The sequence below is a fragment of the Labeo rohita genome, chromosome 4 (assembly GCF_022985175.1).
Source record: "Labeo rohita strain BAU-BD-2019 chromosome 4, IGBB_LRoh.1.0, whole genome shotgun sequence".
Taxonomy (NCBI): domain Eukaryota; kingdom Metazoa; phylum Chordata; class Actinopteri; order Cypriniformes; family Cyprinidae; genus Labeo; species Labeo rohita.
In genome coordinates, this window is record NC_066872.1 from 45,521,001 (window position 1) to 45,543,577 (window position 22,577).

Genomic DNA, 22,577 nt, shown 5'->3' on the forward strand with positions numbered 1-22,577 from the left:
CATTTGTGAATCTCTAAGTCTCTATTTTGCATCGGAACATCTTCACAACTGAACATCTTCGGACGCCATGATGGGTTTCATTGAATTTATTCAGAAACAATCACTGAAAATTAAAGATCTTCACCAATGCAAGAAAATATACATTTACACAAAGAGGTGGAAATAAACTGTTGTTTTGTTTCATGCAAGTGTGTTTATATAGTGGTGTCACATGTTCACAATCATGCATTCTGTGTCCTTCAATAACTGCTTCAATGAAAGCAAAAAACCGGAGTCGCAAGATTAAAAAATCAAAAAAATCAAACACACTCATACATAAATTCACACACTCATGCTCAATCACACTGGACTCCACATTACACACACCACAGGTACAAAACAACAGCATGTGATTGGTGGCGAATCTAACAGAAGGTTCCAGATCTAGATTTGGATGGCTGTGGTTTAGTGTGGGAGGAACTAAACCTACATTTACAAGACCTTCTGCACGTTTGAAGGCTGTGGCATGCAGGGAGAGAAAGAAGGGAAACATCTCCACCTAACAACCAAAGTCCAAATCCACCATTCAACATTTAGAGAATAAAAGTAGAACATTAGCATACAAACAACCTACTGAAATAAACATGAAAGATGACATATAAGATATTTCTGTAGGAAGACCCTTGAGGTATTTCTTGCGTACAGTCTGGGTTCTTCAGATATAACATACCAGACACAATTATTAAAAAGAGCAGAAGATACTAAAACAAGTGAAAGTAAAAAAAAGAAGTGAAAGTGAAAGTAAAAACGGAAGAGAAAGAAATACAAGTGAAACAGTCAACATAAAACAGGAAATATCCCAAAAAAAATAGTTTATGTAATTCGTTTTTGAATTTTGCTTTTCGTATTACTAAAGAACAAAAATGTAGGAATTAGAAGCATAACTGCAGCGACTCATCACTCAGTGTGTCATCAGTCACATGACAATTAAGACTCAAGTGATTGGCTCAGTTCTGGAACCATGTGACCATGAGGCAACTATGTTTAAAAATAAATGTAAATGTTTTCAGAGAACTACTTAGGTTCTTTAAATATTAGATTATTTTGCTCTAAAACGTCTAAACCAGGGGTCACCAGACTCAGTCCTGGAGGGCGGGCTTCCTGCAGAGTTTAGCTCCAACCTTAATTAAACACACCTGAACCAGCTAATCAAGGTCTAACTAGGTATAGTAGGAACTTCCACACAGGTGTGTTGAGGCAAGTTGGATCTAAACTCTGCAGGACCCTCGGGGATCAAGTTTGGTGACCGTTCTTGTCCAGCTGCCCAGCAGACGATCAGAAATCCTGCTTTGACCTTCTGAACTTCTGGAAATCTTACAAATAAGGTAATGCCAATAGTCTTTGTGCATACACATGATTAGTTGAAATCAGTGCTGGGTTGAAATCACTGATTAAATCGGTATTAAAAATGAAAGACTTGTAATTAGATTATATTGTTTTGAAATACTCATAATTAGACTACAGTTACTTTAATATAGATTACATATTATTCACAAAATGTCAGTAAACTATTGATAATTTATTAATTCTCCCTAATAAATCCACTATGTACAAACATTATTACACTTTTAAAGAGTGTTTTTTCAAAGCTTTTGTCTTTAATGCACTCAATTTTATGCCATGTGATGCTTTTTTGTTAGCCAAACCTTTTTGACTTAATTATTCAAAGTCCACCTGAGATTTTTAGTATTTAGTTAAGAATTAAGTCAATAATGTTGGTTAATGGCCACATGGAATGTAGCTAGTTAAATGTTTTCATTTAGTAAAACTATTGATTTATGTCAATTTTAAGTATTATTATTAATTTCTCATGACCTTACAAACTCACTATAGTTCCTTTACAAACCCTAATGCGATTTATGTTGTCTTCATGAAATTTATTCTATTTTACTTTTCTCTTTGTATTTTTATAACAATATGGTACAAAGTGATCCTACTCAAAACGTTAGGTCAACTAGTTATCTAAAAAGTAATCAAAGAGTAGTCCGATTACATTACATAAAATGTGTAATCTGTTAGATCACATTACTAACTACAAGTTTTCTTGTAATCTACCCGGCACTGGTTAAATGATAGCTTATCAGTTGTTTCTGTACTAGAGTGTACACATTATTAGCTAGGGTTTTTCAACATTTAAGACGTGTCCCTAAGCAGTCCTAGCTTGCGTAGTGCATCACGTCGGGCCTCATCTGTAGCTCCCCTCCCAGAAAACTGTACCGTTACTCCCTGAGTGCGGAAGGACAGCTTTGGCAAAGATTTGCGGCGTAACTCCGGGGACAGCGGAGCAGGGCGCGACCCGGTGGGACTCAGCGGACTTTGGTAGCGCTGCGGTTTTGGAGCCGTAGATGGCGGCTGCTTCACGGGTGCTTCGGAATATGACACTTTCCTCTTGGGCAAGTCTTCATTTGAAGTTCTGTTTGAGCTTGCGTTTTCCTCTTTTACCGGGATGATGGTCATGGTTCGGGCTCCGTGGTTTGACTGGGATGGAGTCATGACTCTCGATCTGCCGCCGAAGTTGTTGAGATGGACCTCGGACGACTCTGTCTTGGCCGCCGAAGATGAGAGGTACTCGCCCCTGAAGGACGCTGTGGGGTTTACCGTGATGCTCTTACCGCCGTAGCTGTTAAAATCACTGTGCGTGACTTCGGCACTCGTCAAAGTTGGTGCGGGGGTAGATTTGGCTTGGCAGTGGTCTGTAGTGTCTATCGCTTGGAAGTCGGCATTAGTGTTAGCTGTATTGGTAATGTTGAAAGTGCTGGCGGTCGTGACGCTTTCCGAATCCCTCTGAGATGAATGCATGACGGATTGCGTTCGCCTCTGAACAAGTCCGAGCTTCGAAAGCGCCTCCATCCTAGACTTATCTGGCGTCAGATCTCGAAACGAAATGCTCCGCATGGGAAGGTTGCGCACGCAGGCCGGTTCTCCGCCATCCAAAGGATGCGCCGGACCGGTGAGGTTAGCGAGCATCTGCGCCCGGCGCTCCTGCACGCTGGCGGCTTCGGTGGCGATGGAGTGGGGAATGTGTTCGCGGCTGCCCCGAAACACGTTGATGTTATCGGGAAGACGTGTGGGCTTGGCGTGAGTCGGAGGGCCGAGTTTGGCCGAGGGGTTCGTCGGCGACTCTAGACTCCGTCTTCGCTGGAGCAGCTGCGACGCAGACGTGCTGCCCGTGTCCTGATGCTCTGCGATCTTGCTGGCGATTACTACCGGGGTGGGAACTGAACCTGCGGGCGGCTGGTGTCCAAATTCCTCTTGCGGCCCATCTGGGACGTCCAGGTCACGTGTCGACTTCACTTCAAAATGGGTCTCCGGAGGTACAATCAGCTCCTGGAAATCTGACAAAGAAAACACATTTGATGTTGGGTTAATGCACTTCCAGTGGTGCAAAATGAAAAATGTAAGCTTGAAATACACTAAAGATAATTTCACATTCAAGTTGACATTAATTTTAAGGCAGCATTAACATTTGCACATGTGTTGTGAAAAGGTTTGTTATAAAATGTTTTTAATATTTTTAGTTTGTTAATTGAAATTTAATGTAAAATTATTATAATTAAGAAATTAATTAAATATTAAAGTGTAAATTTATATAGATTATATTAGATGGAAAAACCTAAACTAAACGAAAATTTGAAATGTTAACCACACTTAATTCCTACCTGTAAGTAAGTAAGTAAGTAAATAAATAAAACTACAATAAGGTTTACTTAACATGGCCTAACATCTGAAAATACTTAAAGCATTTATTAATCTTAGCTAATGTTAACTGCAGCATTTAATACAGCATTAAAGGCAAAAATTGCGTCTGTTAATATTATTTAATGGATTTGAGCTAACATTAATTTACAATTAACAGTTTTATTTTTATTAAACTAACATTAACATACCGTAACAAACTGTCCATTTTTAGTCAATGTTAGTTAGTTTATTTATTTATTTATTTACTAGTGAGAACTAGTGGGATTGTGAAGTGTTACCAAAAATCATAAAAATGACATGAAGGCATGTAACAAAATTGCTAATATAATTTTTTTTTTAAAAATGTTATTACAAATTAAAATGTAAACTGAACATTAAAAAAATTCAAAATATGAATGAATAACTATAATACTCTATAAATGATACTACAATAATATAGGTTATGAATTTGTGCATATATAAGTATAAAATATTCTATGCTATTATTTGTGATACCTAATGAGACCTATTGTCTGGTCTCTTGCTATACAATGTTTATGAACATTAATACGGGTCATGTATAGTACTTTGTCCTTATCACAGCTAAAAAAGCAATGACAGCATGTTGGACATTACTGCTGATCTGACATGTTCTTGTATACTGTGTTTATGTCTGAAATGGTGTACTAGCATCCTACTCATGCTTCGTTTACACAATATATATAACTGTGTAAGCAAATCATATGCATACAATACCCTGATGACCTACTATATTTGCTAAACAAATTCATTCTTATATTGGTTTATATTGGAGGTTGTGTTCAGGTACCTGGCATGACGGGAAGCGTGTCTTTCTGTTTGCTGAGGTCAGGTGTCGGGTGCACCAGGTCAATAATGTCATGATCTACAGGGCTGGGATGTCGAGCTGTAGTGTATGAGGCCGGACGCTCCACCGCAAGCCTGTGGTCACGTGCGGATATTCCTGTCCTCTCATTGTCCTCCTCCAGGGAGCCGATGGTCTCCTCAAAGAACAAAATACACTCCCGCTCCTCCAGACTGAGGAATTGCAGATCATCATCCTAGAGAGAGATGAAGAGTCAAGTAAGTAATGAACACAACCAAGGAAAATGTTTTCACATATTCACAGATGAATAGAAATTTCAAAAGAACAGCAATTATTGGAAATGGAAATCTTTTGAAACAATATAAAAGATCAAACTGATCAAAAATTCAGTTTTGATCTGTTTAAAGTCTCTTACCTTAATAAAATTTTGTTTGTTTGTTTGTTTGTTTTTGTTTTTAAATCTTGCTTACATTACTATTCAAAGGTTTCCGTACATCACAGTTTCCACAAAAATATGAAGCAGGGTGAACTTGAGAACTAAAACAGCTAAAATATATACATATAATATAATATAATATAATATAATATATTATAACATCTAAATAATATTAATATTATAAATGTATAAATATTAGATGGAAAAACTAAAAGTTGTCTTGGCTGCAAACTCAAATACATTTAATACAGTAAGTTACTAACTGAAATAAACATGGTAATATTAAATTAATAATGACAAAACCAAAATTTAAAAGCTCATTTAAAATACAGGGCAAATGTTTTTACAACTGATAATAAGAAATATTTCTTGAGTCCGATTCAAGTTTGAGTCACTTCTAACCCTACTTTAAATAAAACTACTGCCAAAATTTATTATTTTATTTTGTAAATATAGTATAATATTTTATAATAAAACCTTAGACCTATTGATGATGTACTGTTAACAAGTAACCTTGCAGTTTTTTGTAAAGTAAAATAAAATGATCTTCTAATTATTATGTTAATTCTTAAATACTCTATTTTCGATTTTAATAATGAAATGTTATTACAATATTTCTTTTATCATAATAATTTTAACTATATTCATATTTATTATTAGTAGTAGCATTCCGAGTGAGTATGTTGAGGAGTTCATTTGTAAAAACAGATCATTTAAAAAAAAAAAAAAAAGTTCATAATTTTTTTTTTTTTGTTTTGTTTTTTTTTATTCTGTGATTTATGAAAATTAATAAACTTATACATACATGCATACACACATATACATACACACACACACACACACACACACTAATGTTAACAAATGAAACCTTATTGTAAAGTGTAATATTTGAGCTCAAATGTTTCAGCTGAAAAAATAGTTTGGGAACCTCTAGTGTGTTTATGACATGCAGCATTATGCACTACAATCTACATGACTGAATTTGTTTCCCATAATCTTAAAACCTGTTCATTTAGCACAATGCATGTGCTTTATGACCTCTGGAGATCAATCGGCTGTGAATGTGAGTGTGTTTCAGACGTGGACGCCTTGCTGAAGTGCCTCTCCCTGCTTAAACGCCAGAACACAGACTCCACTCATGCTGCTCGCACAGGTGTGTGTGTGTCTGTGTGAACAGTGGGCTGCTTGTTCATTGCCCCGCGAACACACCCTTCACCCTGAACGGCCCCTCTGTAAGCCATGATGTTCCACGCACACATTGCATCACCTTTGTGGGCTGCTTTTAGTCTGCGCCATTAGATATTCAGAAAACAAGCAACAGACAGAAGCAGGACCGGCTTTTCTTCTCTGCTCGAGGTTTGTAGAGAACAGCTGATGGTTTGAGTGTTATTCCTTTATCTCAAACACAAGTCTGGAGGCTTTTGTTCAAACGGTTATCAAGTTACAGTCAGCACAATCATGTCATGAGGAAATGACTGAGTGTGTGTGTGTGTGTGTGTGTGAGAGAGAGAGAGAGAAAGAGAGTGCATCAACCCATCTGAATGGTTTGTGGCATATAAATATAGTATGTCAAAATAATAATTAGGATGGTATGCATTCTACTACTACTATTTTTACAAAGTGTATATGCAGAGCTGTGCACAGTATGCAATTTTTGTGCACGTAATTCCTTGATGACCTACTGTACTTGCTAAAACTCTGCCATCGGAGGAAGTGGATAAAATACTGTTGCTGTAAACTTACAAAATTAACTGAAACTTGCATAATTTAACTTGAAAATATTGATGCACAATTCAAGCAACAGGAAGAGCTCATTCTGCTCATTCAGTCTATGGTTTAAAAAGTCAAAAATGATATTTAAAATGCAAGTTTGTAATTGGATTTTTTAATCTTTCTACATTGACAAATCTTAATTGTATAAGATCTTAAAATAATGTTTACTTATGTTTTCTAAAGAAAATGTAAGTGGTGTTTAAACATGCAAAAGTTGCCGCCACAATACTAATGTCACTGAGTAAATATAATAGGTTTTATTAATATTTTTATATATATATATATATATATATATATATATATATATAATTTTTTTTTCCATTTTCAAGTTGTATTAATTTTTATTAGTGTAGTAACGTTTTCGTCAATTTTATTACCCCCCCACACCTCTTTTTTGCGTACAATTTTATTTTTATTTCACTGTTAGTTATTCGAAATGAATGAGATTAGTAAATAAATGATATAAATATTTTAATGATGGTTTTACTGTTTTTTTTTTAACTATTAAAAAGAACACAGTTTAAGAGTTATTTAGTATAATTTTGCCAGAAAAAGTTTTAGAATTTTTATCATATGTTAATGTAAAAAATCTTGTGTAATATAATGCCATGAAAATAGCCTAAGATGCTGACATGGTATTAAATAAAACATACTACTACTAACTATTAAAAAAAAGTTCATTCAGTGTGCATCCGTGGAATGTTTTCACCTGTTTTTATCATCCACCTTCACCAATAAAACAGGTGGAAAATGCCACAGACTTAACTGTAATCACTTAAAGCAACAGCAATCATTTACGTTAAACGGACATGGTTTAGGGTTTATTCAAATCACTAATCCTAAGTGTGCCCGGTAATAATAGGGATACCTATCTTAAACCCATCTGAGTGTCATTTGGAACTTGCTGGTTTTGTGTAGATCATGTCATGTGTTAATGTTTCACATGTTGCTCGACTGCATTCTTGTCTTTACTACAGAATCACGTTCCTCTGAGGGTTCAGCGTATGAGACGCAGTGAGTAAGGCTATCTAACACACACCACACCTGTCCGCCGAAACACAATGAGCATCCCGTCATGCTTTAAAGATGAAGAAACTGGTTTCTCTGCTTGTGCAATTTCTGGATGAATCAGTGTTTGTGAATGTGTGGATTATTTCCTTTGCGGAAAAAAAAACGGCTTCATATGTTTTAATCATAAATAAGTTAGGGTTTAGCTTATAATTAGCTTTATATAACAACAATACATGTCCTGATGTTTTTTTAATACTCACAGGACAGTCGTTCAGGCCATAGTGAAGCGTCCGGCTGTTGTGCATGTGAACGTCCATGCTTACAGCATCCAGGGCTCGGCGTCTCGTGAAGGGGTCGAGCAGTAAAGGTCAGGGGTCGTGCGAAATGGTCTAAGCATTTCCACGTACCCAACTGACCGCTTTCACATGATACACCTGGAACACACAATGTAAAGATAAATAGTTAAAAATGAATGGTTGAGGTGAACTAACACACAGAGCTGCTGGTGTCAGATCACTGAAGAATATTGTGTTTGTCATACACGTCTCCTGAGGTCTGACTACAGCACTTCTGATCCACCAGAAACACAATGAGTAATCATTTAACATTCAGTGCAAAATAATAATATACTTACGCATATTATAATATACGTATATTTACGCATATTGGAAAAACAAAATCTTAAAAATTATCAGAATAATATTTTAGTCATGTTATGTAGTCATTGTAATGTTACTAAATTGTGAAATTTACTAGTAGTTTCTGAGTGAAAATTGTTTCCACAGCATTTTCATACAAAGAAACGTGTAACAATATACTTATATCTAACATTATGTAATAGTGCAATTCATTCCAAAAAAAAATTATATATTTTTTTAAAGAAACATTAAAGTTTTACGTTTGCTTGCTTGTATTGTGACTATTCCTGACAAACACACTTCCCCGTTGATCTCATTACTGAATTACAGAATTAAAAATGATCAGGTAAATTCAGTGCAATATATACTACACTGTATACTTCTGTAGTTTTCAATAATTAAATAATGATAATTAAAAACAACATATGTATTTCTTTGTAGCGAAATAACGACCTGGACACGTTTTCAAAAGATTCAGCCAAACACCCTAAGTCTAAAAAGTTGTAAAAAGTAAAAGATTTTGAGGGGAAAAAAGTTCAACTTACTCAAACATCGTGAAACAGCTGAGCAGAGGAAGTTAAGCGAACAAATCGAGTGTCATCGCAGTTGTGTGTCTGTACAGTGAGCGAATGTGTTTAAATCAGAGCCTCGTCTCGCTCGTCTGGTTCTGCCTCCTCTTACGTACAGCGCGATCATGATGACGAATACTCGGGGTTCCTCTTAAATCTCTCAGCACACGTGGTTGATATATATTTATACTGGATAAATAACCAGGCCAACAGCTCTTAGAATTAAGAAAACGACCAAAAGTGTGAGATTTGACTCATAAATATAGGACCATCTGTATTTTTGTACGTATAAATCAGTCAGTGCCGTCAACGCTGTTCTGTCGCGCCCTCTTGTGGCGGGTGACGTCTATTACAAACTGTACAACCAATTAATACAAATGATAATTATTCATATCGGAGTCATATATTAGTGTGAATCTCATATCCAGGTCATTTTATCACAAAATAAAATATTAAAATGAATGAATAAAAATTTCAATGACATTTTGCACTACGGCTATTGTATTTCATTTTTATTTATTTTGCAAATTGATTGATATTCTCCATGTTTAGCATAATACATTGCCATAAAACAAACAAAAAATAAGTAAACAAATTAAATATATGAAAGGGGGGGGTGGATCTGAAACAGGGTTTAATGACCAACACCTTTGCTTTATGCAAAAGAAACCTCCCACGCAAATTTTATTATTAATGGATTCACTGATTGTAATTATTTTATAAAATGTATGACATTTTAACATAGACACCAGGTTCCAGAATCCTTTAAACTATTGCAAATGGCACAAAAAATATTAGGCTCTGGATTTATATATGTGAACTGTATATATGGTGGATCGCTAAAAGCAAAGCACTACAGCTTTAGTAAAACAGAAGTGGAGGTGTTTAAAGCATTACCTGTCTATGAGCAGATCTCCACCATGAAAGCCATTGCTGTCCATGAAACCCAGACACGGGACTGTAAAGTAAAAAGTCTTAGTATTACTGTACAAAAGTTCAGCTTCAGCTCGTGCTTCACATCTTTCTTTTTTTTTCTATAGAGGAAACGTAAGAATAACTTTCATATTGCTAGTAATATTTTCACTTTCTGTGAACTGAAGCAGCTTGATTTATGTGATTAGCCATAAAATCATGTTGAAATGTATCAAATATGATCATCAGATGAGGCTTTTGAGGTTTATTTGTTCGTCTTTCCATCATTGTATAGCAAAGCATAGCATGCTTTGATTACAAAACTAAGCACTGAAATATCATCTTTAAACGTATTATTGGAAATATAAAGTTTAAGTATATTGTTGTTAAGATCTCACTGATCTCACATTACAAGCATCAGAATTTTATCTTTTTGTCCGTACGGATATCAGCATCTCCACCAAATTGCATATTTTTGCTCAGTTTGAGTCTCTGAATAAAACTGAGCAGTTTTTTGACACAATGACACAAAACGTAACATACACATGCATTTTATCCTTTATATCTCGTCTAAAGCTTCAATATACTGAGAACAAAAAGCTTTTTGCTTGTTAAGTGACTGTTTTTCCCTACACACCATGACATTTGCTTTTATTTTTGGTTACTGAATACAATGTAAGTTAGACGTAACTAATTATGATTGAAGTGTCCAAGTAATTTTAAGGCCATAGTAATAAATTTTGCATCGACAATGTAAACTGGGCTAGTTTGGGGTCAGAGGTCACGCGAGTTCCAGCACCTGATTCCCCCCTGCTGCTCTCTAAGAGTCAGAGATGAAGAACCAGCGCTCATCTTTCTCGCCAAGATCTTCCAAGACGCCCCGCTGGACTTCAGAAGGTTTAATGTTTTGTAAAACCAGCCTAAAATCATATTTAATTGCCGCTGATAGACTAAATTGAGCACGGCTGCACCACCGAATACGCGGAATTATCTTCAAAATAAAAGTCTTTTTTAAATTGCGAAACAGCATTCACAAATACAGTGTGCATAAAATTGCAAAGATTATTATATTCAACACTTTAACGACTACATTAAGTAATATAATAAGTAAATAAATTATTAACATGTCAGGGGTATAAAACTATACACCGAAATACACCGTATTCATGTCATTCACACAGTTCACCACAGGAGGGCGATGAAACTCAGAATGTATATTACAGTAAAATATATTTAGTAAATAAAAGGGGTAATTTGACAGATTTTCTGCTGATCATGGTACTGGGAAAGTTTTTAAATCATCACACAATACTTTAATGCAAGGTTTTCCTCTGACTCGCGTTAAATCTCTAGAAAAAAACGCATTAATGTAATTCACGCAATTCACCACAGGAGGGCGATGAAACTCGAATTCTAAATGTAGGCTATATTAAAAATGTATTTATAGCAAATAAAAGGGTTAATTTAAAAGCCGTTTTCTGCTTCTTGTAGTAAATAATGATTCATTAAATATTAAGTCAATGCAAAATATGGTTTTCTTCTGACTTAAAATAAAGACGTAGAAATAACTAACATCTCTGTCATTAATCGGTTAAGTCCCCCTGACTCGCATTTTTAAAAATATATTATGTATTTATTATAACAGATATGATACAACAATACATAGAGAGCGATACAGTCAAAACAATGACTTTTATTATGTTTTTTCTATGTTTTGTCGATCTAAATCTTATATTTCTTTCAAAAAGATACAGTTACCAAATGTTTTGTTGTCGCCCAGTACAATCAATAATTTATTTAACAACTATGAATCAATGCAAAATTATGTAATGCAAGATTTTCTACTGACTCCCGTTTTAGTTGTAGAATAAAGTGGCAGCAGTGTAATTCACACAATTCACCACAGGTGATATAAGAATATGTGATCTCTACAGAAGTTTTTTCAGATGTTTTATTGTTGCAGAGGGTCATAATTAATTTATTAAATAATATTAAATCAATGCAAATTAATTTAGTGCAAGGTTTTCGTCTGACTCGCGTTATATCTATAGAAATAAATCGCATTCATGTAATTCACAAACTTCACCACAGGAGGGCGATGAAACTCGAATCCTAAATGAATTACAGATGAAAATTCATAGTTCACAAAGTTGATTTGTTTCGATTTTTAAAAAATATATATAATATTTATGAAAAATATATTTTGACACCGCAAAGTATAATCAATAATTTATTAAATATTTTGGAATTTCTGCAAAAATTGTTTACCATACATTTGCAGCAGTGTAATTCACAAAATTCACCATTTGATGGCGCTCAGATATAAAAAAAATATGCGATCTCTACAGAAGAAGAAGGTGGTTTTTAGATGCAAAATAATTTAGTGCAAGGTTTTTCTCTGATTGGCGTCATATCTGTAGAAATAAATCGCATTAATGTAATTCACACAATCCACCACAGGAGGGCGATGAAACTCGAATTCTAAAAGTATTTTACATATGTAAAAATGTATTTATAAATTATATTTATTTTTTTATAGTAAACAAGATGGTTAATTTAACAGACGTTTCTCTGCTTCTCATGGTAATTAATAATTAATTAAATATTTAATCAATGCAAAATATGGTCCTCTGACTAGAATTAAAGACGTAGAAATAACTAACATCAGTGTAATTCCCACAGTTCCCAAAGTTCCTCTGACTCGCATTTTTAAAAAAATATATTATATATTTATTTTAACGAAAATGAAATACAACAATACACAGAAAATGATACAGTCAATACAGGGACTTTTTGTTATGTTTTTCTTTGTTTTGTCGAAGTAAAATTATATTTCTTGTAAAAAAAGATACATTTACCAGATATTTTGTTGTTAACGAAAAATTTAAGAATTCTGAATCACTGCAACATAATTTAATTTAACGTTTTCATCTGTCTAGAATTAAATATATGGAAATAATTAACAGCAGTGTAATTCACACAATTCACCACAGGATGGCGCTCAGATATAAGGATATATTTCTACTAAACAAAATGCCGTTTTTCATGTATTTTATTGTTGCAGAGGGTCTTGATTCATTCATTAAATAATATTAAATTAATGCAAAGTAATTAAGTGCAATTTAGGTTTTCGTCTCACTCGCGTTATATTTGTAGAAATAAATCGCAATAATGTAATTCACACAATTCACCACAGGAGGGCGCACTCGAAATTTAAATGTATAACAGATATAAAATTTATTTATAGTAAATAAAATAATTAACATCAGGATAATTCATACAGTCTGGTTAAGTTCCTCTGACTCGCTTTTTAAAAATATATATTATTTATTTATTTATTTATTTTAACAATTTACGAGATAAAACAGCGATAAATAGAGAATGATGCAGTCCATACAAGAACTTTTGTCATATTTTTTCTTTGATTTATCGATCTAAAATTATATTTCTTCTATAATAAACATATACATTTACCAGATATTTTGTTGTAACACAGTATAACGAAAATAATTCTGAATTACTGCAAAATAATTTGACGTTTTTAGCTGTCTAGAATTAAAGATGGCGCTCAGATATAATAATATATCTACAGAAGAAAAGGGCGGTTTTGCATATATTTTGTCGTTGCAAAAGAATATCAATAGTTTGTTAGATAATATGGAATCAATGCAAAGTAATTTAATGCAAGGCTTTCGTCTGGCTCGCGTTATATCTGTAGAAATAAATCGCATTAATGATGTAATTCACACAATTCACCACAGGAGGGCGATGAAAGTCGAAATTTAAAAGTGTTATAGACGTAATATATTGTAATTTCTAAATGTAAACTGCATGTAAAAATATATATTTCTAAACAAAATGCCAGATTGTGTCTCTGCTTGTGTTTTAGGGAGTTTTCAGGAGGAACTCAGACTGGAACTCAAACATACTGTATGTGCAGCAGTTTTCAACCTCACAAAGATAAGTCATTACTTTCTCTTCATGTTCTTGTGTTTTTCTCATTTAATGGAAGCATTTCAGAAAATCAGTCTAGATCTTTATCCACAGATCTTTGAGAACTCTCAGGACCCTGACCTTCCAGATGATGACATCTACAGAGAGTTCAGCTTGAAACTAGGAAACTAGGCTCATTTTTGTGTTTAAACTGTTGGACGGTACATTGTAAAAAATGCAGTTTATACAGGCAAGTGACTTGAACACGCTACAGCTTTTGAGCTCTTAAAATCAAAGTCTCACGTGGACTGAAAAGCCTCCAGAGTTCTCGAGTCTTGAAGTGGATGTACAAAGAGACTCAAGTGTGTTTGTGTTAGATTCATTAAAGTCAAACATATTGTCATACGAATGTCAATAAAGTCTCTCTGAGTTCATGGGATCTTCAGGTGTGTTTCAGGTGTGTTCTTGAATGAATAAATCATAGATCAGCTCATAATAAGAAATAAGCTACAGCGGCAAACACCAACAAAATTGACAATCAGCTCATTACATGAATCAGTAGCTGATGAATATGATTTATCATATAAAAAATTAGATGAAATTTAAGGCTTATTAAACATGAGTCTCAGAGCAGATGAGAAGAGCTTCAGGCAGGAGTTTAGCCTCTCTCAGGCATTTAAGGATGTTTCCTAGTTACACAGATTAACTAGTCCATCGACAGATCACATGTGGCTTGTGAGAAGTTCAGTTACAGTCAGTTCAGTTTGACACAAACTCCTCCAAAAAAAAAAAAAACAGGGCAAGTGAAGGGAAAACCAGTGGCTCAGTGGTCTGAGTCTTGTTGCTTCATGTGTAACATCCTAATTCTAAGCTCACTCTTGATACAATGTTTCTTTTACACAAATAAGACAAAACTTCTGTCTTAAGGGTGGAAACTATTTATACTAGTCTTTAAAGAAAGAATAGACAGATGTTCCAAAAAAAGGGCGGAAAGCGTAAAAGAGCTGGTAGCCCAGCGGTCAGAGTGTCTGTTCACGACCTAGGAATCCCAGGTTCAAATCACCTACTGGTGTGGAAAATGTTTACTTTCACTAGTCTTTAGAGAAAAATGTCAAAAGTAAAAAAAAAAAAAGAAGCAAGTGTCAAAAAACCAGTGGCTCAATGGTCAGAGTGTGTGTTCACGACCTAGGAATCCCAGGTTCAAATCCCCTATTGGGGTGGGAAAATGTTTACTTTCACTAGTCTTTACAGAAAAATGTCAGAAGTAAAAGGAGCAAGTGTCGAAAAGCCTGTGGCTCAACGGTCTGAATGTCAGTCCGCTACCTGTCAATCCCAGGTTCAAATCCACTATTGGGGTGGAAAAAGGTTTACTTTCACTAGTCTTTAGAGAAAAATGTCAAAAGTAAAAAAAAAAGACTAGTGAACGTGGAAGTGCCAGTGGCTCAGCGGACTGAGCATGTCCTCCCTGCACGGGAGGTACCAGGGTTCAAGCCCCAGGCTGGTCACCGAAGCACGGTTGCGTAGCAGTCGTCCGGTAGTGCGCTGTGACAAGCTGCAAAGCGGATCAGAGCACCACCTGACATGAGAGAAGGTTACACACGAAAGGGGGAGTGAAGATCCAGATGCTCCCCCTGGGGCTTCCCAGACAGTAACCAGCAGCGGTTATGCAGCCGGAATCAAACTTTTAAGTTTCGACTTCTAAAATTTATCCAGAAACAGACCAAGTCAAAACCTCCCACCCCTTTTTTTTTTTTTTTTTTTTTTTTTTTTTTTTGGGGGGGGGGGGGGGGGGGGGGTATTTTACCCCTTTAATTACTAATAACAAGCCCACCCACTTCAGTCTCCACCCCCACAGCAGCTCATTTTACCTGCAAATTGCTCCACCAGGAACTGATCCAGGACTCTTCCATCTCCAGTCCCATCACTCTACCAACTGACACCTGCACATGAAGAAGGGTGCGTTTGGCCCATTTGGAGGCATATTGATCTGCTCACATACAGATGAACAACAGCTCAAGACTCCATGCCCAAATCACTGACAGCTGAATGAGTCAAAATACAGCTGCGTCACATTACAGCCATTTAGATGCAAACTTTGCTGATAAACAGTCAGTTATTTGAAGCAGTTCTGTTAAGAACAAATAAACTGGACCGTTTTAACTTCAAACTACAAATCAGCCACAGCTTATCCAAAGACAAATCTGAATGTGTCAGATGTGCACAAACCTTACTTAAAGATTCAACTAAACAGTAGTAACAACAAATGTTTGGAGAACTGAGATCAGATGATCTCTGGAAATCATGAACAGCACACAAATATCACATTTATCCTTTTATTTTGCACACATTATACAAACAAATCAGTGATCATTTGGTTAAACAAATGGCCCAAAGCGTTTACCAATGGGTCCGAGCTGGTATAATCAGACGGGTCCAAGAGCTCAGAAAAAGGTCAGCGGTCAACGAGGGTCCAGCAGTTGCTCCCCTCAAAGGATACTCCCTTGCTTCTCCTACCACCTTCTCATGACCTCCAGCAGCACTGAACCAGATATACCCTACAGACAGAAAGCAAAAACTCAAGTCTCAGACAAACATACAATATGAATTTAAATAGACTGATATGGTGCAAAACAATTGTCTCAATAATAATAATAATAGTTAAAAAATAATAATAATAAAAAAATAAAAAGTAATGCAGTAGTTATCTGTAAGCTACAACTCCCCAAAATAACATGGGAATTTACATTTTAGTGTGAAAATAACACTTCAAATAATGTACACAAATATGATCTAAAACAATTATTTTGAAATGCACATTTGTCTTAAAACGCCTTAAGGAATAAAAGAGGACACATGCTGAAATTAATCGGTTTCATGTGACAGGGGTGCGAACATAAAAAGCATTACAGACATCCACCTTATTTCACTAGCACAAGTAGGCCTAAGCCTTGGATGTGCAATGCCTCAAATTTATTAGCTATAGGAAGTTTCCAATAAAATTGTAGAACAACCAATGCTTTTTGGGCGAATTTGTAATTTATGGTTACCATGGTTTACAATAACAATAACAATCGTTTATTTGTAGTAAAACCATGGTTAATTTTTGTAATTGTACTTGCATAACACACCAGTGTGTTTATAATTAGGACAACACATAATATCCGTTCGCAATATCAAGCAGCGCCAACAGACTTATAATAATGAGACACAAAATTAAGAACATGCTAAAAGTTACTCAAACACAAAACGTTTAATCATCTCAAAAAAAATGTTAACTTACCCCATTCAAAAACAACATCTTTGTGCGCACGCGTTCGTGCAGCTTCTTGTTTGTTACGCTAATCTTTGGCAGGTGTGGGCTGATTAATCACGTTGTCAACCAATAGGATTATTACTGCTCGGAACTATGTGCGATTAAGGCGAAACATCGCCAGGTGTTGCACGATACCGGTGTGGTTTCGGTTTACCCATGTAAATTCGCGTTTAGTTTGTGCAAACTGCTGCTTTAGAAGACCCTGCTAAATTCATTTAATTACATTAAAAAAAAATAAATAAATAAAAAAGATATAGATGTAAGCTGTAGCTTTTGCAAGCAGAAGCCAGACATAGCTGTTCATTTATATGTGACCCTGGAGCACAAAACCAGTCTTAAGTAGCACGGCTATATTTGTAGCAACAGCCAAAAATACATAGAATGGGTCAAAATGATCGATTTTTCTTTTATGCCAAAATCTTTAGGATGTTAAGTAAATATATTCTATCAAGATATTTTGTTAATTTCCTACTGTAAATATGTCAAAACTTAATTTTTGATTAGTAATATGCATTGCTAAGGACTTAATTTACGAAAATAATAGGTGATCTGTTTCAATATTTCGATTTTTGCATCCCCAGAGTCCAGATTTTCATATAGTTGTATCTTGGTCAAATATTGTCCTATCCCAACAAAGCATATATCAATAGAAGGCTCATTTATTTAGCTTTCAGATGATGAAAATAGACCCTGGTATGACTGGTTTTATGGTCCAGGGTCACATATTAGCACTGCCCTTATGTTTTTTTTTTTTGCTTGTTTGTTTTTTTTTGCCAAAATGTACTTGATTTTATTGTAGAAATCTTTGTTACAAATGTTACTTTTTAGTGGAAAGATGTTCTTTTTGCCATTATTGTACACTTTTATTACTATTCATTTTAATGGCTAAATTTCATATGTATAAATGTACATTTACAAAAAAAAAAAAACATGTTTTTCAGTATTTAAAAATGAAGTGAAGCATTATATTGAGTCTATATTGTGGACAGCTTGGTCATTTTTAATTAATAGTTTGCCGGACCCGTGAACATCTGTAAACTAACGCAGGTTCATTCTCACACTTTAATAGTATTTATAGCTGTGTGAGTTTCAGGAATGATTACCTGATGATGTACATCAGTATGCATTTTTCTCTATTGCTCGCATGCCAGCGTTTATCCTTCTGTGTGCCATAGGTTGTCGATCCCTGGCCTGCTATAGAGTGTTGAAATCTGCCCTTTGCCAGCTTTGAGTTGATCGCATGAAGTTTTCTCAACAGCACACTATATTGTTGTTTGCTCTCTTTGAATACATTCACGGCTGATGATGATGATTTTAAAATGTTTATTTTGCTTAATTGCAGAGTTCTTTCAGCAGTGGGTAGGACTAACTCACAAGCAGTAATCCTATTGGTTGACAATGTGATTAATAACCGGACACCTGGCAGAGATTAGTGGAACAAACAAGAAGCCACATGAACTTAGAGAAGATGACAGAGAAGTCATCTTTGAATGTGGTAAGGTAATGTTTTTTAAGCCTAAGTAACTTTTAATATGTTCTTAATTTTGTATCTCATTATTGTTAGTCTGCTTGATGTTGCACAACAAACTGTGGTAACCATTTGAACTTTGAGCAGTTTTTGAGTTTCTGCTTTCTGTCTGTAAGGTATTTCTGGTTCAGTGCTGCTGGAGGTCATGAGAAGGTGGCAGGAGAAGCAGGAGAGCATCCTTTGATGGGGGGAGCAACTGCTGGATCCTTGTTGACCTCTGACCTTTTTCTGGACTCTGAAGTGCACAGTTTGTTGCTGTAATGCACCTTTGAGCTCTTGGACTTGTCTGATTATACCAGCTCGGACCCATTCTTTTGGTAAACGCTTTGACGGACCATTTGTTTAACCAAATGCCTTGAGTTAGAAACTGATCATTGATTTGTTTGTATAATGTGTGCAAAATAAAAGGATATGTAACGTGATATTTGTGTGCTGTTCATGATTTCCAAAGATCATCTGATCTCAGTTCTCCAGACATTTGCTGTTACTTCTAATCTGTTGTTGAGTCTTTTTGAGTAAGGTTTGTGCGCATCTGACAAATTCAGATTTGTCTTTGGATAAGCTGTGGTGGATTTGTAGTTTGAAGTTAAAACTGTCTAGTTTATTTGTTTTTAACAGAACTGCTTCAAATAACTGACTGTTTATCAGCAAAGTTTGCATCTAAATGGCTGTAATGTGACGCAGCTGTATTGCGACTCGTTCAGCCGTCAGTGATTTGGGCATGGAGTCTTGAGCTGTTGTTCATCTGTATATGAACAAATGTCTGATCAATATACCTCCAAGTGGACCAAATGCACACTTCTTCTTTGGTAGAGTGATGGGACTGGAGATGGAAGAGTCATGGATCAGTTCCTGGTGGAGCAATTTGCAGGTAAATTGAGACTGAAGTGGGTGGGCTTGTTATTAGTAATTAAAGGGGTAAAATACCCTCCCCCCCCCCCCCCCCAAAAAAAAAAAAAAAAAAAAAAAAAAAAAGAAGGGGTGGGAGGTTTTGACTTGGTCTGTTTCTGGATAAATTTTAGAAGTTGAAACTTAAAAGTTTGATTCCGGCTGCATAACCGCTGCTGGTTACTGTCTGGGAAGCATCTAGATCTTCAATCCCCCTTTCGTGTGTAACCTTCTCTCATGTCAGGTGGTGCTCTGATCCGCTTTGCAGCTTGTCACAGCGCACTACCGGACAACTGCTACGCAACCGTGCTTCGGTGACCAGCCTGGGGCTTGAACCCTGGTACCTCCCGTGCAGGGAGGACATGCTCAGTCCACTGAGCCACTGGCACGTCCACATTCACTAATCTATTTTTTTTTACTTTTGACATTTTTCTCTAAAGACTAGTGAAAGTAAACATTTTCCCACCCCAATAGGGGATTTGAACCTGGGATTTCCAGGTTGTGGGCAGACACTCTGACTGCTGGGCCACACTTTTCTTCCACACTTTTCCCCTTTTATTTTTAACTTTTGAATTTTTTTTTCTGTAAAGACTAGTGAAACTAAACATTTCCACCTTAATGCAGGATTTGAACGTAGGATTCCTAGGCCATGTACTGACACTCTGACTGCTCAGAGAGACTTTATTGACATTCATATGGGAATATATTTATTTAACTTTAATGAATTGAACACAAAGAGACATCTGTTACTGATACAGGAGATCACATGGATGTGAAACCAGCAAAAAATGGCTATTTCTTTCAGACACCATTTATGATGGCGTTACTTTTATCAAAAGCACAAATTCCTGCAGTTTAGAACATGGTGACTTTTATGAGTTCTCAGAGATAAAATAGTTATAAACTTTAATTGTATAATATTGAGCATATAATGGACTTTTTATTGCTTTTATTGTTTTTTTAATTGCTGTAGTATTAGTTAACATACATTCAAATGTACATTCTGAGTGCACAAATAAAACCTTTTTTTCTCAATGAATGGTTAATTTCTTTTAGAAATATATTTCACATGCATTATATTACTGCAAATGTATGTCTGACAAAGTTTATAAGGCTGATTGTATATTTTCATGAACATGAGCTTCATTGTCTACACACACAAAAATCAGAATCAGAATACAAAAAGGAAAACAATGTTTATTCAGTCTTTGAAATGTACTGCTCACCTGATCAACTGTTTGACACAACACATGAACTAAAAAATTTCAGGTCAAAATAATCATAAACTCTGTCGAGTTACATCGATTCACACTCCAGAATTATTTCAAGCCACCAAGGATCCGTTTTAAAGTATCAGACATATTTAATGATCTTATGCAGACACACTAAAACAGTACCGGGAGATGTTATAGTTTCACTACATACATGACGAGTTACATCTACTTCTAGATTCGAGAACTCGTTTCATCAGGACGTCCAGCAGAAAGATGCGTCTTCATGTCTGCAAATATGAATATGGCAAATATGAACTAAATGAGTGTTCATGTGTTCATATGAACTGCATTTATAATGCACCGTTCAACAATTTGAACACAAAAATTAGCATATTTTCAACTTATATATATAATAACTGTTATATATGTGAATTACACTGTTGCAAATTTTTGCATTGATTCAAAATTATTTAATAAACGATTGATTATACTGTGCGGCGACAAATATATTTTTCATAACTATTACAGTTTTAAAAGTTTTAATCAGATGAACTCCTGTGGTGAACTGTATGAATTACACTGCTGCTAATTATTTATACATCTTTAATTCTAAAAACATCAAATGCATTAAATTATTTTAAACTGATTAGTTAAGTACTATAAGTTAAGTACTATATTTACTTTAAGTACTATAAGAAGCAAAAGATTTGTCGAATTACCCCTTTAATTTATTATAAATATATTTTACATCTAGAATTCGAGTTTCATCGCCATTTTTACTTTTTACTCTACATCACTGCATTTTTATTCTAGTCAGAGGAAAAGATTAAATGAATGTCATTATTTGTAACTGATTTAGTATTTAATAAATTGTTAATTACAAACAAGAAACAAAAATCATTTGTCAAATTACGCCTTCAATTTAGTATATTTTACATCTGTAGTATAGCCTACATTTAAATTTCGAGTTTCATCGCCCTCCTGTGGTGAATTGTGTGAATTACATGAATGCGATTTATTTCTACAGATATAACGCGACTCAGACGAAAACCTTGCACTAAATTACTTTGCACTGATTTTACATTATTTAAAAATTATTGATAATCCTGTGCAACGACAAATATGAAAACCATCCTTTTCTTCGGATATCTCTACAGAGCAATTCGAGTTTCATCGCCCTCCTGTGGTAAATTGTGTAAATTACACTGTTACAACTTCATGTTAAATAATTTTTGCATTGATTCACAATTATTTAATGAATTATTGATTATATTCTGGCGACAAAATTGATTTTTTATAAATATTACATTTTGAGAAATTTGAATCAACTCTATGAATTGTAAGAATTACACTGCTGTTAATTATTTCTACATCATTAATTAGAGTAAAGAAAAAAAACATTAACCACATTAAACAATTTTAACTGATTTCAGATTTTTTTTATTGCCATAATATTTTACATTTAGAAATCGAGTTTCGAGTTCAAATTACGCCTTCAATTTAGTATATTTTACATCTGTAATATAGCCTACATTTAAATTTCGAGTTTCATCGCCCTCCTGTGGTGAATTGTGTGAATTACATTAATGCGATTTATTTTCACTAAATTACTGTGCAATTAGTTAAAAACTTGCCACTTACCGTGAGAAGCAGAAAATATTTGTCAAATTATCCCCTTTTATTTACTAACCCCCCTTCTGTGGTGAATTATGTGAGTTACATGAATACAGATTTATTTCTGTTTTTGTTTTCTGACATTTATTTACATATTATTATATTGCTTTATTTAGTCGTGCTATTG

The 22,577-nt window shown here is 34.9% G+C and overlaps 1 protein-coding gene and 1 long non-coding RNA gene across 2 annotated transcripts; one reads left to right on the forward strand and one right to left on the reverse strand.

The window, feature by feature from the left end:
- Window positions 1-9: 9 nt before the first annotated feature.
- LOC127164011 (uncharacterized) lies at window positions 10-9,089 on the reverse strand. The gene is made up of 4 exons (XM_051107625.1): window positions 8,965-9,089; window positions 8,042-8,215; window positions 4,547-4,796; window positions 10-3,374 (listed from the first exon to the last, which is right to left on the reverse strand). Exons 2-4 carry the CDS (start codon window positions 8,096-8,098, stop codon window positions 2,173-2,175), a joined length of 1,509 nt encoding a protein of 502 aa, XP_050963582.1. The 5' UTR covers window positions 8,099-8,215; window positions 8,965-9,089; the 3' UTR covers window positions 10-2,172.
- A 9,426-nt stretch (window positions 9,090-18,515) lies between these two features.
- LOC127164390 (uncharacterized) lies at window positions 18,516-19,096 on the forward strand. The gene is made up of 2 exons (XR_007827636.1): window positions 18,516-18,641; window positions 18,791-19,096. It is a non-coding gene; the product is annotated as an uncharacterized LOC127164390 (long non-coding RNA).
- The last annotated feature ends 3,481 nt before the right edge of the window (window positions 19,097-22,577 follow it).

What these genes read in the sequence shown, in the direction of transcription:
- LOC127164011 (XM_051107625.1), bottom strand. Translation starts at nt 8,098, where the DNA reads ATGGACGTTCACATGCACAACAGCCGGACGCTTCACTATGGCCTGAAC. An exon ending in ATGGCCTGAACGACTGTCCT is followed by an intron (nt 4,797 to 8,041) that starts GTGAGTATTAAA and finishes ATCTCTCTCTAG; the next exon opens with GATGATGATCTGCAATTCCT. An exon ending in CACGCTTCCCGTCATGCCAG is followed by an intron (nt 3,375 to 4,546) that starts GTACCTGAACAC and finishes TTTCTTTGTCAG; the next exon opens with ATTTCCAGGAGCTGATTGTA.